This window comes from Arachis duranensis, chromosome 9, assembly GCF_000817695.3.
Source record: "Arachis duranensis cultivar V14167 chromosome 9, aradu.V14167.gnm2.J7QH, whole genome shotgun sequence".
Taxonomy (NCBI): Eukaryota; Viridiplantae; Streptophyta; class Magnoliopsida; order Fabales; family Fabaceae; genus Arachis; species Arachis duranensis.
Window position 1 is genome coordinate 16,403,972 of NC_029780.3, and position 13,647 is coordinate 16,417,618.

General features: G+C 33.9%; 2 protein-coding genes across 4 annotated transcripts; one reads left to right on the forward strand and one right to left on the reverse strand.

The window, feature by feature from the left end:
• Positions 1-1,825: 1,825 nt before the first annotated feature.
• Positions 1,826-4,209, reverse strand: LOC107495060 (pentatricopeptide repeat-containing protein At1g02370, mitochondrial). 2 transcript variants are annotated; one of them, XR_002375561.2, is made up of 3 exons: positions 3,817-4,111; positions 2,039-3,528; positions 1,826-1,908 (listed from the first exon to the last, which is right to left on the reverse strand). XR_002375561.2 is itself a non-coding variant. In XM_016116131.3 (2 exons), the coding sequence occupies exons 1-2, from the start codon at positions 4,066-4,068 to the stop codon at positions 2,329-2,331; spliced, it is 1,452 nt and encodes a 483-aa protein (XP_015971617.1). In that variant the 5' UTR covers positions 4,069-4,209; the 3' UTR covers positions 1,826-2,328. The 2 variants fall into 2 exon arrangements, 1 of the variants encoding a protein (XP_015971617.1); XM_016116131.3 differs by having other exon boundaries at positions 1,826-3,528; positions 3,817-4,209.
• A 7,130-nt stretch (positions 4,210-11,339) lies between these two features.
• On the forward strand, positions 11,340-13,447 carry LOC107495053 (signal recognition particle 14 kDa protein). Of its 2 annotated transcripts, none has more exons than XM_016116119.3 (4): positions 11,340-11,470; positions 11,834-11,927; positions 12,046-12,155; positions 13,264-13,447. In XM_016116119.3, exons 1-4 carry the CDS (start codon positions 11,468-11,470, stop codon positions 13,417-13,419), a joined length of 363 nt encoding a protein of 120 aa, XP_015971605.1. In that variant the 5' UTR covers positions 11,340-11,467; the 3' UTR covers positions 13,420-13,447. The 2 variants fall into 2 exon arrangements, with proteins under 2 accessions (XP_015971605.1, XP_020998230.1); XM_021142571.2 differs by having other exon boundaries at positions 11,452-11,470; positions 11,834-11,931.
• The last annotated feature ends 200 nt before the right edge of the window (positions 13,448-13,647 follow it).

The window sequence follows — 13,647 nt, forward strand, 5'->3', positions numbered from 1 at the left end:
TCTTTATATTAGTTATTTTTAGAATTAGAGAGTTAGTTGTTCTTAAAATATTAATAAAATATATATTTCAAATTTTAATTTTAGATTTTTTATTATTTTATATTTTTTATTTATATGAGACCGATTTTATCGGTTAGACTAGTAATTCATCGGTTGAACCAATAAAACTAATAATTTGACCGATTCGATCACCGATTATATTCTTACAACTATGTATTCTAGTATTGTATTTGTATGTGGTTTTTCACTTATCAAGAATCGATATATAATTCTCATATTCCTTGTCAGCACAAAACAAAACAAGTCTAGAGACAAAAACACAAAAGACATAAAATCATATTTGGCAGATGAAATATAGACAAAGATATTGTGTCTAAAAATACTAAATTAATTTATTTTGTTTTCGTCTGACAAGAAAGATACAGAGACACTAACAAAAGATGCAACTTTTTTTCCTTTCATTGTTCTTATTAATTTTTCTAATTATATTTTTCATTATATTTTTTCTAAATTTTTTTAATTAAAAAAATAAAAATAAATTAAATTTTTATAATTTGTTCTAATTTATTACCAAACAAAATACAAAGATACTAATTTTTATATTTGTGTCTTTTATGTCATCTTCTCAATATGTTATCTTGTCTTATTCTCATAACCAACCGTCGTCCAAGACTACATCCTATAGAGGCACGAGAGTGTAATAATTTCTTTAGGGCTTTGTCTCTAATCTTTATTCTTTATAATCCTTCTCACTCTTCTTCCAAGGGATGCATTGCTTCTACAAATGTGACTTTTTAGTAGTTTGTCATTAAGCTACCATCACAACATTGTTACTGCTGCTGTTAATTGCTTTTCTTTTCTTCCATTTCAATTATAGGAAAACTCAAAATATTGCGAGAGCCATTACTCCCTGTTTAATCTCATTCAGTAATGCTCTCAAACTCTATCAATCTTATTTTCCTCACCAGCGTACCAGCTTTCTTCCTGAATGAAAATTGTGATTCTGTTTGTTATACCCATTCTGAATGAAAATTGTGTACTCTCAATCCAGTTACTCTCTTACAGTAATTCCTTAGGCAACAGTAACCATCTTTGGAACAAAATTACAGACATAAAGGGTGTGAAACGTACTTAGAGAATGAGATAGGGACATCTCCCGAACTGTTTCCATCCCAGGAACAATTATGAACCTAATATGGAATCACCCAGAACAAAAGATTGAAAATAAAAAGCAAACACCAGTGCAGAAGTCAAAATGAAAAAAATAAAAATTAAGTGATGAATCAAAATAATGGAAATATACCGTAATTTATTTGAACCAACAGAATTCCTTATGGAATAAGCAATTTTGTAATGCATCATGGAGAAGTGGCCCATTAAATATCTGAATTTCTTTGGACCCTTCCAAGATAAAGAATAACCATCATCTGGATCAGAAATCCTCACTTTCAACTAGCCACAGCCCACAGTGATACACCAGAGGTTAGAGCTTTCTTCAATCAAGCTGTTTCACTGTTAGTAAGATGCTCCTTAATCCACCCCCAATCATGATCCCTGAATTTTGTTCGGTCCCTCTGACCCTCTCCCCCATCCCTGTCTCATCCCAATCCTATCTTTATTGATCCTGTTCCCCATCCTGGTCCAGCAAAGTGGCCTCCATTTGACAGTCAGACTTGGACTTCAACTCGTCTCTTGCTCCTCCCTTAAGAGCCGTGCTTTTGGAGTCATAATAAGATTTCTTAGATTCTTTCAGCTTATCAATGGCTTGCTTAAAAATAGGGAGAAGGAACAAGAAGAAGAATACAAGACAATAATGACCTTTACATTGAACCTTGTGAATGACTTCTTAGTTCATAAAACAGAAGAAACAGAACAAAAACCTGCCGTGTGACCATGACAACTTGCAGTCTGCCAGACAATTAAGGTAACAATCCAAACCAAATACGAGTGGATTGAGACTAGGCAGAACATAACAAATGGAGTGATACTAATATGCTAAAAAGCAAAGATAAGATAACAAAAATAGTTAAAAGGATACAGGCAAAGCAAAATAAAACTTGGCTGAGATTTCAGCCATAGATTGTAAGGGTGGTCTGAATGGCATCGTCTATGCCATCTTTCCTAGATGGTGAATTCTGTAGCTGCTCATAATTTGGAACTCCAAAACTATGTTTGGAAAAAAATTATGAAAAGAACAAAAAGGCTTTGGTCCACACCAAAGATTTGCAAAATGTTAACCTCAAAACTAAACCTACTATTAATCATCAAATCATGATTCAATATATTGCATCTGCATGCTGCAGAAAGGATTGATCTTCCAGGAGGAACCTATCCAGAGTGCATGTCAGCTTGCAGGTTCTGAAGTTCATGGTTTGCTTGAGAATCTTCTTTCAACATTTGATGAGCTTCAGGAGACACTTTCGATGCTGTAATGTACGTTGTAAGCCAGGAATCATCATAATTGTAACTCTTGAAAATCCTGCATAACTCCTCAACACCATCAAGATCTGTCTCTTCATAATACTTCAGAAAGGCACCTACTAATTCTGGTGTAGGGTGCCATTTGCTTTCTGAAACCAGTGCTTCAAGATGGCTCATGGCATTATCCAACTGACGCTTCTCCAAGAAGTAGATCATGAACGATTCGTGAATCTTAAAGAAAGGTCCTTTGCTCTTACAAGTAGCCTCTTTAAAGAGTGATTCAGCTTCTTCATACAGGTTCTGACTCAAGTAAGCACTGACAGCAATACTAACCAACCTTATATCATAACCAACAGTGTTAGATTCCCAATCCTTAAAGCATTTTATTATACCCTCTGTATCATTAAGCTTCCGAAGGGCACGCATCATAGTCAAATAACTTGTGCTGGTCACTGGGGAGACCGTCTTGAGGGAGTTCCACACTCTATGAACCTCTTGTAGATTAGAAGTGCCTGCGTAGAGGTAAAGCATGAAATGATAAGCGTCCCGCATTGAGGGTTTCGCCTTTTCCTCTAGCATCTTAAGCATAGACTCGGCTTTCTCAAACTGTTTGGCCTTTACATAGATAGAAGTAAGGTTGCAATAAGTATGCCAATCAATTTTGTCATTGTTTTCTCTTTTCATCTCGTCATAGACTCTTTCAACACCGTCGAGGTCATTCAGATTCCCGAGGCTATTCATCCATATATGATATGTGAAATCATTCAAGGGGATCTTCCTCTGCTTCATATCTTCCACCAGCTGAGGCACCTTCTCGGGCTGACCCAGCCTTATATACAGAGTCATCAAGTTGTTGAAGGCCAGGTTAGTGACATAATGCAACTCATCCATCTTTCTAAAATGAGCCAGTGCCTTGTCCGTCATTAGTTCCTTGCAGTAACAGTTCAAAAGAGCACCATATGTAAACTTGTTCTTGGCACGCGGTGGAAGACCACTAAAGTAATTCTCAGCTGCAGCCACCCCTTTGGTCTTCGACACAAGATCTAAGTACACCGCATAATCATTCAAAGCAAAGTTAATTTTCCTCCTCTCCAACCATTCCATTATCTGCTTAGCACAAAATAAAATCCAGATACATGAAATTCTATCACTGTTTGACACGATAGAGCTAATAACAATGTGAAATTAGCTATTACCAAGAACCAAAATGATCATTCACTACATTTTTGTCATAACACACAGGCCAGTTTTCACAAAATGATATATTTTTTCCCAGCCGTTATTCCTATATGCATATGAAAAATGATGATAAAATTAAACCTAAAACGAAATAAAATAAAAAGAAATGTAAAATCTTAATCCCATTCACGCTCTTCGTTGAAATTGTGGATATACCTCAAGTGCGTGCTGGAACTTACGATACTTTCGGAGCTCCACGACATATCTTTCGAGCTCACGTTTGCTGATGACGTTACCTTCCATTACGTACTGGTTCAGTATCTGAGACACGCTCCCTCCGGTCATGTTCAGCGATGATATCTTCCGATAAAGAGATTCCTTCTTCTTCGGTGGCAGAGCCTCAGTGGCAGCCGTGCACAGCCGGCGGAGCAGCCATGACCCTCCGGAAATTAGACGCTTGCAATTCATCTCAATCAATTTTTGGTCGCAACCCTTGCTCTGTTTATTATCACTCCTCTTGGGGTTTTGTTAGGGTTTATCAGAAGTTCAGAACACACAGGTACTGCATCGTTTTGCTTTTCTTTGTTTTTTTTTTTTAATTTTTTAAGTCACCAAAAAATAGCATCTGTTATTACTTAATACTTATTATTTACAGAAATATTTGATAATAAAAAAATATTAGTCAAAAATAGTTAAAATATGTCTTATTTAATATTTATTAATTATCACAATAATTAACAAATGTTAAATAAGACAAATTTCAGCTATTTTTTTGTTGTTTCTGTAGCATTACCAATTAATTATTAGTTATTATCGATATCTTTAAAGGTAAAATATTATATTCGCAAATTAGGGGTTTAAGGAAGAAAGGAATCATTTTTAAAAATTTTTTGCCACATCAGTTAATTATTACATTGCTAGAAATCAGTTCAATTTTTTAATGATAAATAATGAACCAAGAGTGTCTGAAATCATGACTATAATTATCAGAATCGAATCAGATCGGTCGATTCGACTGAAAAATCGATAAACCAGTAGTTTGTCCGATTCGATTTTATTATTAGATCACTTCAGCAATTAACTCGGTTAACGATAGTCAAATTCGTTGAAAATTAGACGATTCAATACGAACCAGTGCAGTTTGGACCGCTGACCCCGCGCCTCCACAGTACACCAGCGGAGATGCTGAATCACAGTAGAAGATACTTGTGAATTAATTCACAAAAATTCTTCACATGAAAGGCTTGTGTAAAGCTGCAACTGTCTTACCACAAGTATGATTTTGTTTTATTGTATGCTAATAATAAAATATATAACAATCAAGTTCACATGAGCAATGCTCCAAACTTACAACTTTACATTAGTTTATATCTTATTAGAATAAGAGTAAGGACAAATTCATCCCTAACCTTTTTTTCTGCAGACATTTTTGTCCTTGAGAATTGAAAAATACTTTAATGTCCCTGACTCCCCGAAAAAATGGACGTATCTACCCCTCCGTTAGAGTAGCTCCGTTTGGCCTGACGAAAAACGGTGACGTAGCTCCCGTGGCGCTGACCTGGCCGTTACGGGCTGTCATGTGGGATGGGCTTTTGAAAAGAAGACGTATTAGTCCCCAGGAACCAAAACGTTGTCGTTTCTCCCCCACCCCCAATTTATGAAATCCTTGAGCCCTAATCCTTTAACAAAGTATGCGTTATTTACGATGTCATCTGTTCATGAACCAAATTTATAATATTCTCATGAATGGCTCTCTTCCTTTTCATCACATCAACCCATTGACCGGAAGGACCCTGCAATTATGCGTCGTTTACGATGTCAAGATAATATGGTAAAACAACTAGCTAATGATGGAAGCCAAAAAATCACAAAGATATTATTCCTAGTGACTTGCTAGGGGCAGGCATTGTAAACTCATGCATGATATATCATGGAACATGAACGATCATTAACATGGATATCAATATGTGTGAGATGACACTAACAACCATGAAACAACACACCAAAAATTAAGTTAATGGAAACACAAACTACCTGTACAAGCTTTGATTTAGCTACTTCCCCTTCAGCTTCCAAGATAGTCTGCTTTGGTCTGAAAATTACACGATCTAGTTAACTTATGATAAAATGATCAAGCCATTAGACAATTTGTATATAATCTTATACTCACCTAAACTTTTTCAAATGCTCTGAAAATGCAAGGGCCATTAACTCTCCAGTTTCCAATACATTCTTGAACATCGGATGCAGATCCTCACGTGGCAAATCCTTTACTCTTCAAATAGACTCCTTGGATGGTAAGGGTTTTTCTTCATATATAAACGGAATGCATTGTTACATGTTCTTTGCAATGACTCCAATTCTGCATTAGTATCAATAATTTTCCTAACTCTATCTGAAACAAGGTCAATGACTGTTTGAGGGAATCTGCCATAAACAATTTCTCCATTTGCCATTGCGTGTTCAATTTTCGACATTACTCCAGTCATATTCTGCAAGACCTTTTCTTCGGTGGGAGCAGCTTTTATTGGCTTCGACAGAAACAAATGAAGATCCAATAGGTAAGCCATATCCTCTGATGTCACGAAGGAATAAGCAATGCCAATACGGCCAGCCCTTGCAGCCCTTCCAACACAAGGAACGAATATCTTAGGCTTTGGAGGGAAGTCCCAATTGATAACATTATCAAGCAACGGAATATCAATGCCACGAGCTGCAACATCCGTCACAATCAATAGCATCGTTTTCCTCGACCTAAACCTTGCGTAGGATGGGATTTGATGGATTATGGCTCAAGGATTTCATAGATTGGGGGTGGGGGAGAAACGGCAACGTTTTGGCTCCTGGGGACTAATACGTCCTCTTTTCAAAAGCCGATCCCACGTGGCAGCCCGTAACGGTCAGGTCAGCGCTACGGGAGCCACGTCACCGTTTTTCGTCAGGCCAAACGGAGCTACTCTAACGGAGGGGTAGATATGTCCACTTTTTCGGGGAGTCAGGGACAATTAAGTATTTTCCAGTCCTCGGAGACGAAAATGTCCGCAGGAAAAAAGGTCAGGGACGGATTTGTCCTTTACTCTTAGAATAATTTTAACCTCACATGTTTACTTATGTAATTCAACTTATATATATTTATTTATCTTTTAAAATTTTGATTGTTTCTTATTTTTTATCAACAAATTATTTTTACTTTTAATTTTATCTATATGTAACTTTTTTTAATTTTTTTTCCAGATTAAACCTATTAAATTAAAGACTAATAATTTATATAAATTATATATATCACATTAAAGTAACAAATTAATGAAATTTGCATATAATTTATTTAAATTTAAATAATATTGAATATTAAACACTAATTTTTATTTTTCATTAAATATTGTATTATAGTTTTATATATTTATTTAATTATTACCGGGTCAAGCGGTTCGACCACTGACCCATCGATTGAACCACTAACCCAATGACCCAGTAACTTTATTGGGTCGATTGCCGGTTCGGTTTTGATAATTATGATTATGAGTGTTGGAGTATAATTTCGAAGACAAATTTAAGAAGAAATTATTTAAATAAAATGATTGAAAACTAAATTTATTAGATTATATTTTTTTGAATTTGTATATTTGTTTGTAACTTTTCTATAATTTATGTAAATCGTTAAAGGCACCAACAGATTTGAAATTAAATGCAATCTGTTACTGATAGTCGCAGTTTACGTTAAAATGGAGCCGGGCAAAAATCATTATAAATTGTTTACATGAAGGTTGGTTATAAAATCGCGATAGCCAGCGGCAGATCCTTCATTTGGTGTGAAGAGTTCATTTAGTTAGAGAGAGAAAATATTTGAGAGAGGGAGGAAGTGGCTGAGAGAGGATTTAGATTTTTCGGAGTGTGCATATTCAAGTAGGACTATGATAGACAAACCACTTATACTGACTCAATGGCGTTACCCATATCGTCGGAGGTATCATTGAAGAGGTTAGTTTGTTCTTTTTAGTATCAGAGTTTGGAATATGGAATCTAGTATTTAGAGTATACGAATAAGAATATATAATTTAAGATTTATAGTTTAGTATTTAAAATTTAAGATTTAAATTTTGAAATTTATGATTTCAAATTCTAAATGTAGACTAAAAAATTAAAAAAATTGGCACATTTGTTACTTGTGCTAATGTACGTTAGCATTTATTCTATTTTTATATACAGTCATATATATTAAATATTTTATAATGTATATATTGAATCGGATTTGGACCTTTGTAGTAATCATTTAAAGTTTAGGCTTGTACATATTAGAATTTAATTATGGTGTGGTTATTTATATCACATAATGCAGTCGAGTAGGTGTATTTACAGCATTCAAAAGCAATAAAATATGCCTATACATGAAAGGATCATACTTTATTTGAAGAGGAATGATTTATACCACTTGCTAGGGTGAATAACTGTTGGTTCTGGTTGGATAAGCCTATGGTCAGCGTATTCATTGAGAGATGGCATTATGAGACGCACACTTTTCACTTGCCATTCGAAGAATGCACCATCACGCTGCAAGATGTGGTGTATCAGTTGGGGTTGTCCGTCAATGAAAAAGCTGTTAGTGGGTGCCTCACTGACTTTGAAAATTTTGTGGAAGATGGCAGACCAGCTTGGGAGTAGTTTCAAAAGTTATTCGGCGAGTTGCCACCGCCGAATAAGGTCAAGCAGATGACAGTCCAATTCACATGGTTCTATGAGAGGTTTAGGGTGCTACCAGCTGCTGCAAGTGAGGATACTATTCACATATACGCACGTGCCTATATCATGATGCTGCTATCCACTCAACTGTTTAGTGACAAAAGTGCAAATCGAGTTGGTGGTTACCATTCGTGGCGAAGCTTGACGAGATGGGCAGTTATAGTTGAGATTCAACCACATTGATATGGTTGTGTCAATGTATGTGTCGGGTGGCCAATAGAAATGTCACCAACTTGGCCGGTCTTCTTCACCATCTACTATCGAGTATCTCTAGTGCAGTCTTGAATAGCGATTTTCACTTACCCCCATTTATACATAAATCCCTATAACCAATAGCGATTTATGTATATTACATGTCCTTCAGGAACCATTACAACCTATAACAATTTCTATTCAACTCTATTTCAACGTAAATTGCGACTACGAATAACAGATTACGTTCAGTTTTAAATTTATTGATGTTTGTAACGATTTACATAGTTATAGAAAAGTTGCATACAAATATGTAGTTTCAAAAAGTTGTAATCTAATAAATTTAATTTTTAATTATTTTGTTTAAGTAATTTGTTCCAAATTTAAATAACTATAAATTTTAAAAATCATTTAAAAAACTAGATGCAACTCTAAAAATTAGTCTGAGGCTTACTTACTTGTTATAATTTAATATAGCATTTCGTTAGGTAGACAACAGAGAATTTGAACAATGTAAACAATGAGTTGATTTATTGGCTCACTAAAGAATAAAGAAAATAACCATCCAAATCAAGTAATAAAAAAATCTTTTATCTTACATTTTCAAATTTTAACTATCTGCTACTACTACTGATTTCAAAGTTTTAAATTTTAAATTGCTGATTTTTTAAATTTTAAAATCTGTTAATAATTATTTAATTAATTAGAAATCTGAATTTTAATTGCACCGTAGGTCCTTCTTTCACCGGCCAGCCTCAACCTCACCGAGCTTCTTCTTCATCAAGTCATCGTTTTAGAATAAAAATAATCATCTATATAGCTGGTAAAATGAACATTTAGAAAATTTTATTGTATCTACATAAATCCAATCCAAATTAAATGAACATCCACTTTAAAATGAAAATAACCATTCATATACCTAGTAAAATGAACATCCACATCCAACAAAAAAAGGAGAAGAAGAGGAAGGAGAGAAAGAGGAGAAGGAAGAAAAAGAAGAGGAGGAAGAGGGGAACCACAACAACAAGGAGAACGACGACGAGACAGTAGCAGCGCCGCCCATGAATCACGAGGCAGCAGTAGCGGTGCCACGTATACAACCCCAAACACATTAATAAGGGTGTCCGATGAAGCAACGATGGTGATGAGCGGGGTTGGTGGTTGAAGGAGCGACGACGACAAGAGTTGGGAGGCGATAATGGTGTCCGGATAGAGGGAGATCAACGCCGGTGAGAGAGCTGGTGGGATGAACAACGGCGGCGCTAATTTGGGGAGAAGTTGGTGCGGCGGGAAGGAGGAACGGCGATGTTCTTTTACGTTTCACCGGCCGTCTCCGACAACGATGGTGAATAATGGTCATGGATGTGAGAGGAACTGGTGCGGATGTCAAAAACGTAATTATGGTGTGATTAGGAATAATCGTGCTTAGTGTGAATATGTTTAGGTGTTAATTCTAATTTTTTAACTTTTAAAATTTGTTAATAATTATTTAATTGATTAAAAATCTAAAATTTAATTTCTTTTTTTAAATTGTTATTCACATTGTTCAATGTAAGATTTTTTATTTTAATAAATAAATAAATTATAATAATTAGTGAAATAAATAATTTAAAAAATATTTACCAAAATAAATATTCTTTTCATATTTCGTTTATACTGTAAACAAGTGGAAACGAGATACATGTTATCTCGTTTATACTGTAAACGAGATATATATATTCATAAATAATTAAATATAATTTTTAAAAATAATAAAAAATATTAATGATTTAAATTGGACAAAATTCTTAAAAATGGAACGTAAATAATACTGTAGATGGACGATTTTAAATAATGATAAATTGTCCATTTTAAATGATAGAAAAAATGGACTCTCCATTAAAAATAAGCACTCAACTCGTCTACGTGAACGCACATAAGTGCACCACTATTAATACGATTACTTTTTTTCTAACTGACCAAATTTTTAAATTTTTTTTATGTACTCTTGAGTATTAATTTTTAAATTCAAATTATATATATTTCAAATTTCATTTGGTGCATAAGAGTACATAAAAATTTAAAATATAATTTAAATATAATTATATTTCAAATTTTGTTTGTAGTATGGAAGTATGTAAAAATTTGAAATATATTTAAATTTCGTTTGTTGTATGAGAATATATTTAAAAGATGGGAAGCATGAAGTTGATGTACGATAACTAAAATAGAAAAAAATGAGAAGAGAATTGAAATGGTTATCTCTCACTTATTTATTCTCGTTAACCTCTCCTAACAATTGGCAAACCTCTCTTAACAATTGCCTAACAATTTTCTCCTACTCTTACTATTTACCCCATTAACTTTTCTTAACAAACAGTTATCTCCCACTCTTTTTCTGTTTTATTTATCTTTGGTACAATTATCATATTTATTCTCATCATAGAACTTGAACGTACGATTTTTTTATTAGACCGTAAACAAGATATTTTGTTTATACAATAAATAAGATACGTACAAAATTATCTTGTTTATAATGTAAATAAAATAAAAAAAATATTTATTTTCATAAATATTTAATTTATTTATTAAAATAAAAAGTCCGTTCAATGTATGTATTATTTTGTTTTATTATTTTTATGCTTGCTTGTCTTTAGAACTAAAATTTAGATTTTTTAAATTTTAAATTTATATTTTAAAAGGTAAATAATAATTTTTTAATTTTAAATAATTTTATATATTTATTTTAATTTTACCTATAAAATAAATAATAAAATATCACACTTTATTCTCAAGAATAAAATTCAAACTTTAGAAATTCTGAACCTTTTGCTAATTCAGTAATCGTCGTTCTTCTCATCCCTTGAACTGAAGAGCCTTATAGGCGACTACTGCATGTTCAGCTCCCACATCAGAAGCTCTCACCTGCACTGCATTCTGCAACCCTAAGCCATCAACCATGGTAACCTACTCTCTCTCTCTCTCCCCGGTGAATTCCAGTCTACAAGTTAGTTTCGTATTTCAAACTAGTTTCAGATCGTCTCACAAATACAATTGATCCCTTAATCATTCCCATTCCCTATAACACAATTCATCATCTACTTTGACTAATCCTGTAATTTTGGTTACGATTCACCATGAAAACCGATTCTGTTTTTTTTTTCCTTCATTTTTTGTTATCGTTATTATTTAAAAAAAATAAATACGGAGTATGCTGGAAAAATCGGCATGTTATCTTGATGAATATGCAATATTTTGCAAGAATTAACATCTTTTTGTTTGAAGTCTAACCCTTGCTATTTTGAATTTTTTTTTTTTTTACTAGGTTCTTCTACAGCTAGATCCGTTTCTCAATGAACTCACCACCATGTTCGAGCGCAGCACCGAGACGGGCTCTGTTTGGGTTACACTTAAACGATGTGTGTATGTGTGTGTTAGTGCTGGCTTCTTGGTTGATCAAATGTTTTTGGTTTTATATTTCTGCAAACCGAATTTAGTTCATTATGCCTCCTTTTCATGTTCTTGGTGTGCCTTTAGCATCCTTGAAGTCTAAAGCCGTGAGGAATAAAATGGCCGCAGCTGGTGAAGCGATTGACTATAAATGCCTTATTCGTGCCACCAATGGGAAGAAGACAATTTCTACATCCGTACGTATCTCTTGTATATTCTGAACTCGTCATTTTGGTTTCTCAGTCTGCTTTCAGAACCTTCATGCTTGGTGATGCAAGTTTCAAGTAGTGTAAACTTAGATTATCCTTTGAGTAGTTGTAGGCATAAAACTCCTCTAATCCCCTGGCATGTTATTCTTCGATCCCATTCATAATGATTTAGTGCTCTTGGTTAGAGTAGATTAATCACCAGAAAGATATCAAGTGAAAGAGAGAATGACATAGAAGTAGAATCTCAAACTAATTCTCAATAAAGAAAAAGTAGAGATCACAAAATCGATCTAAACCAATTCAATTGTATATTTTTTTGCAACTTATGTGAAACCATTCTGTATGATTTGTTCTGAATATGCCAAAGACCTCCTTTCAGTCTTCATTGTATTTCTTTTAAAGATGACCTGGTCTTTGTTTTTCTATTGGACTGTGAAAATGAACCGGAGATGTGATTATGGTGGAACAGCTTCTTAGCTGTGAAACTTGTTTTATTTATTGCATTATTTCTTGCTTGTGTGGAATGTTTTTCTGTTTGAGTTTTAGATTGCAAAACATTTTTCTTCTATTGTTAGCCTTTTTTTTTTCTTATTTCGAATGTTGTTCTTTCATGCTATCTTATTGCCATTATTGGCACTTCACTTAAATGAATTACCTCACGACCTCAGCCCTCAGAAGAGTTTCCATGTGGTAGATGTCCAGAGGAATGAATTTGGTGGGTAATTGGTGGAGTTCTTTGATGCAAGTATTCAGATTTATTAATGAGAAACACGTTGCTCTGTAAAAATTCAATGACTGAGTTTCATACACTCTGGGAATACTGTCTAATAGTAGTTCAAATATTTAGATCGAAGCATGGACGACGAGTTGATGACCATAACAACATGATCTGTGGGAATAGCATTAGAACCAAAACAGGAGTATAAATCTAAGTGATGATGAGTTGCAGTTAGAAGTCTAACTTCTTGATAAACATCTTTGAACTTGATGTCACTTAGTAGTTATCTTTTTTTAACTTTTTTATATCAACTTTTTAATTTGCATATATGTTGTTTCCACTTCTGATATTCCAAATTTCGGGTAATTAATTGGAAAGGTTGGAACAAAGGATCATCAGCGCTTTCAAGCTTCTTATGCAACTATATTAAAGGCCCACATGACTGCATTGAAGAAGAGAGAAAGGAAAGACAAGAAGAAATCTGCGGAGGCTGATAAGAGAGAAGGCACTTCAAAGAGACCTAAGAAATCTTAAAGTAACAACCTTTGCTGCTTGAGCTTCTATACAAGTCTAAAGCATGCGATTTGTTACATATATATTTTTTCTTGAGACTGATGTTCCTTCGGGTGGCAATAGGTTAGAATCTTCCTTCAATTCCCTTGGAGATCATAATTTTTTTTGGTTAGATCCTTGGAGATTATAAAATGAATTTGTAGGATATATTCCTTTTTTTTTCATTATATTGCATGTTTTTAACTTGTT

Coding starts and splice junctions, on each gene's coding strand:
- LOC107495060 (XM_016116131.3), bottom strand. CDS start 4,068: ATGAATTGCAAGCGTCTAATTTCCGGAGGGTCATGGCTGCTCCGCCGG. Junction 3,529..3,816: donor AGTTCCAGCACGCACTTGAG/GTATATCCACAA, acceptor TGTGCTAAGCAG/ATAATGGAATGGTTGGAGAG.
- LOC107495053 (XM_016116119.3), top strand. Junction 11,928..12,045: donor TTGGGTTACACTTAAACGAT/GTGTGTATGTGT, acceptor GTGTGCCTTTAG/CATCCTTGAAGTCTAAAGCC. Junction 12,156..13,263: donor AGAAGACAATTTCTACATCC/GTACGTATCTCT, acceptor TTAATTGGAAAG/GTTGGAACAAAGGATCATCA.